The following is a 3410-nucleotide window of genomic DNA, read 5'->3' on the forward strand; positions in this document are numbered from 1 at the left end:
CCAACATTATGGTGGTAATAAATAATGTCCAAGGGCTTCCAAGCAAGTGGGGCTGGGGGTAGGAACAGGGTCCCTAGGCCATAGGTTGCCTCTGTTCAAACTAGAAAAAGGCGCCCCCCTCTGGGTAGACCCAGTCCCGCTGCCAGGGCGCACGTCCTGGAGAGCAGAGCCAGGGCTGGATTTCATCCTCTACCTGCCCCCTCCGCGGGGCGCCCCAGTACAGGGCACAACCTGCACGGCCATCAGCGCCCGTCTGGAGCTGGGGCGCGGGGATCATTCGCTGCCTCACCCCAGGCCGGCTCACTGGGTGCCCGCGGCGGCCGCACACGTGGAGAGTGCCCAGCCGGGGAGGCAGTAATAAGGGTAATAGTAGGAGGGCTGCAGTGGCAGCAGCGAGGGAGGCCGCAGCACCTCTCCGGGCAGGTACTGTCTCTGGTCGTCGCGCACCAGCACCTTCACTGCCACCTTCTTGGCGGCGGGCGCCGAGGCCAGTAGGTCGGCGGCCATCTGTCGGCGCTTGGTCTTGTAGCGACGGTTCTGGAACCAGATCTTCACCTGCGTCTCGGTGAGCTTCAGCGACGCGGCCAGGTCAGCGCGCTCGGGCCCGGACAGGTAGCGCTGGTGGTTGAAGCGGCGCTCCAGCTCGAAGACCTGTGCGTGGGAGAAGGCGGCGCGCGAGCGCTTCTTGCGCGGCTTGGGCGCCACGGGCTCCTCCTCCTCCTCTGCGCCGCCCGCGGGCCCGCCGCCGCCGCCGCTGCACAACGTGGGAACGCGTGCGCCTCCTGTGCCGACGCCGTCGTCCTCGACCCTCGGGCTGCGGTCGCCTGTGGACCCAGTGGGAACAGAAACGAGACACTGTCAGTGCCGCAGAGGAGTGAGGTCCGGCCTCAACCGCTGTGGTCGGGGTGGGGGGCGGAAATACCCTTTCATGCCGTCGGAGTGGTGGGGAGGGCCTGGAAGCCGCGGGTCCCGGAGGCAAGTCTTAGAACCCTGTCCCACTCGCTTCCGGCAGCTAAGCTTGTTGTGAGCCGGCAACGAACTCAGCCGCTGTATCAATGCTGTGCAGCCAAGATCCAGCTCCTTGCCCTCTCTGGGCTCCAGGATCCTCTCAGCAATGTGGGCATTGGGCCTGAGCATCCTCGCAAGCCTTCTCCGCCCTCAGCCCTCAGCCCTCAGCCCTGGGGTTCTAGATGGCGTTTCTGATACCCTCCTTGGGTTCACCCGTCTCCCCACACTCACGCTCACACACGCATCGTCACAGCACACACGTGTTGGCTGCGCGTAAAGAGAAAGTGGGGAGACGGATCCTGGAGACAGAAGTATTCTGAGTCTTACGCCCCCATCCACCCGGAATTGTGGGAGGACTATGGCAATAGGCTGAGCCAAGGCCACGGGTAGGCTTCTCTCTCTCTCTTACAAAGGCAATGAAAGGAGGGTTGGGGTTGGGGGTAGAGGGGTGTCCCTGCTTCGAATCCTTGGACACTAATCTGAAGCCAGCTCCTCTGCCTCTTCCGCACTCTCCCCGCAGAACCCTAGCAGGGAGGTCCAGCACTCTGGCCTGCAGCAGATAATATTTGCTTGGAGCCATCGTGAGGCCTACAGCACCATCCAGCCGACGGGGCAGGCACGGGGGTCTTTCTGACCAAATGACGTGCCAGCTCGTGGTTGAGGAGGTTCCTCCCCCTGCTGAGTCTGGGATGACCTAAATCAAGCCCCTCTGCCTTCAGCTGGCTGCAGGGTTTGCCTCCAGCTCCTGGGTCCTCAGCCCGGCACAGGTCTCCTGGGCCTGGGGTCTGGGAAAGCTAAAGAAACACTCCTCCCGAAGCTCGGGCTCGGTTGGCCTTCAGCCCACTTGAAATTATCCCTCGTTACCTATCTTTGAGCTGCGGGGCGGGCTCTGAGACCTTGAGCTGGGAGCATCTCTGATCCCTGGGCCAGGGCCCGGATACTGGCTACCCGAGATTTCTGGGACCCTCGCTCTTCCCTTTCCTCGATTTTGGGGATTTGGAGACAGACTCAGCCGAAGGCACTGGCAATGGACTGAAAGCCAAGGTGCAGTGGTTCTCTCCCAGTCTGGTCTAAAGCACACTGCCCCAGGACGTCGTCTGAGACTTTACCCCAGGACGCAGCGTTCTGAGGAGTTTCTTGGTCCTCTCTCGGGCTCAGTTGCCAGAGGCTTAGAGCAGCCCGCGCCGGTGCGCAGAGCTTAGGGTCTTGGCTAACTCGGGGGGCCCAGGGAACAAGGTGCTAACAGCAGGCCCACCCCACTCGGCGTGGTTGCTCTCCTTGCCCAGCCCCTCAGCCCGTCCCCCTTCCCCGCGAAGCCTCAGCCGACCTGAGACGCTGGCCGACATCTCACTGTCGCTCCGGCCCGCGGCTTCCTCCTCCAGGTCCTTGGCTGCGGGAAGCTCACAGACCGGCTGGCCGAGGCCCAGGGTCGCCCCTGCACGGCAGGCCCCGCTGGCCCCCGGCGGGTCCGCGCAGCGCCGCCCGCCCTCGTTCTCCTCGCTCAGTGCCGAGTCCGAATCCCAGCCGCCCGGGCTCTCCGTGGTCCGCCCCGCAGCCGTTCTGGTCCCAGGAGGCGACGCCAGCAGAGAGTCCTCGGCGCCCCCCAGCGCGCCCGCGTCTGTCTCCCCAAAGAGCCGCCAGCAACAGACAGCGGGCGCCGCTGCCACCGCTGTACCGCCGGGTACGGGGCGCCCCTCCGTCGCGGGCAGCCCGCCGCGCTCCTCTTTCTTGTTGAGGATCGCCTGGATGGAGAAGGGCGTCAAGGTGTTGGCGCCGCGCACAGCCATCTGCGCCGCGGGCCGGAGCGGCCGGCCGGGCGGGCGGCTGGGGCGCGGGGCAGCTCCGAGCTGAATGGAGCGCGCGGGCCGCCGCAGCGCGAGTGAGCCCCGCGAGCGAGGCCCCTGAAGCCCACTCCTGGGCTGCCCAGCAGCCTCCGCCCCCCTCTGGCCCCGGATCAGCGCCGACCCTCACCCCCACTTCCGAGGCCCACCCCGCCCAGAGACCCCCTCCCCCCCAATCCAGCGCCAGAAGCTCTCCTTTCGCAGCTCAGCTGGATTATCTCATCGCCTCGCGCCCTTAGGGGCGGGCCGGGGTCTGGCCCTCGGAGGACGTGGGGGGAGGATCAGTGAGGCCCCTCTGCGGCTGCAGTCCCCTCCTGAGCGCCTCCGGGGTGCACGGCCCGAGTCACTTTTTCTTTGCGCCTCTGTCTCTTCCCCGCCTGCAGGATTTCGCTTCTGGATCGTCGTCTCCTTTCCCTGCTGGGCCGGCTCTTCCGGAGCCCACCCCCAGCGGCGGCGGCGGCGGCGACGACGGCCGCTGGATTCCGAGAGGCGCGGGGCACCCTTTTACCCCGTCTTGGTTTTATCTGTTTCTTCTCTCTTTCCTTCCTCAGAGTTCCACCG

At 65.8% G+C, this 3410-nt stretch overlaps 1 protein-coding gene across 1 annotated transcript; it reads right to left on the reverse strand.

Annotated features, from left to right (window-relative positions):
• Positions 1 to 300: 300 nt before the first annotated feature.
• On the reverse strand, positions 301 to 2795 carry NKX3-2 (NK3 homeobox 2; the record flags this gene model as incomplete). The annotated part of the gene is made up of 2 exons (XM_079716244.1): positions 301 to 824; positions 2336 to 2795. The coding sequence occupies 2 exons, from the start codon at positions 2793 to 2795 to the stop codon at positions 301 to 303; spliced, it is 984 nt and encodes a 327-aa protein (XP_079572370.1).
• Between the last annotated feature and the right edge of the window lie 615 nt (positions 2796 to 3410).

The sequence above is a fragment of the Hyperoodon ampullatus genome (assembly GCF_949752795.1).
Source record: "Hyperoodon ampullatus genome assembly, chromosome: 1".
NCBI lineage: Eukaryota > Metazoa > Chordata > Mammalia > Artiodactyla > Ziphiidae > Hyperoodon > Hyperoodon ampullatus.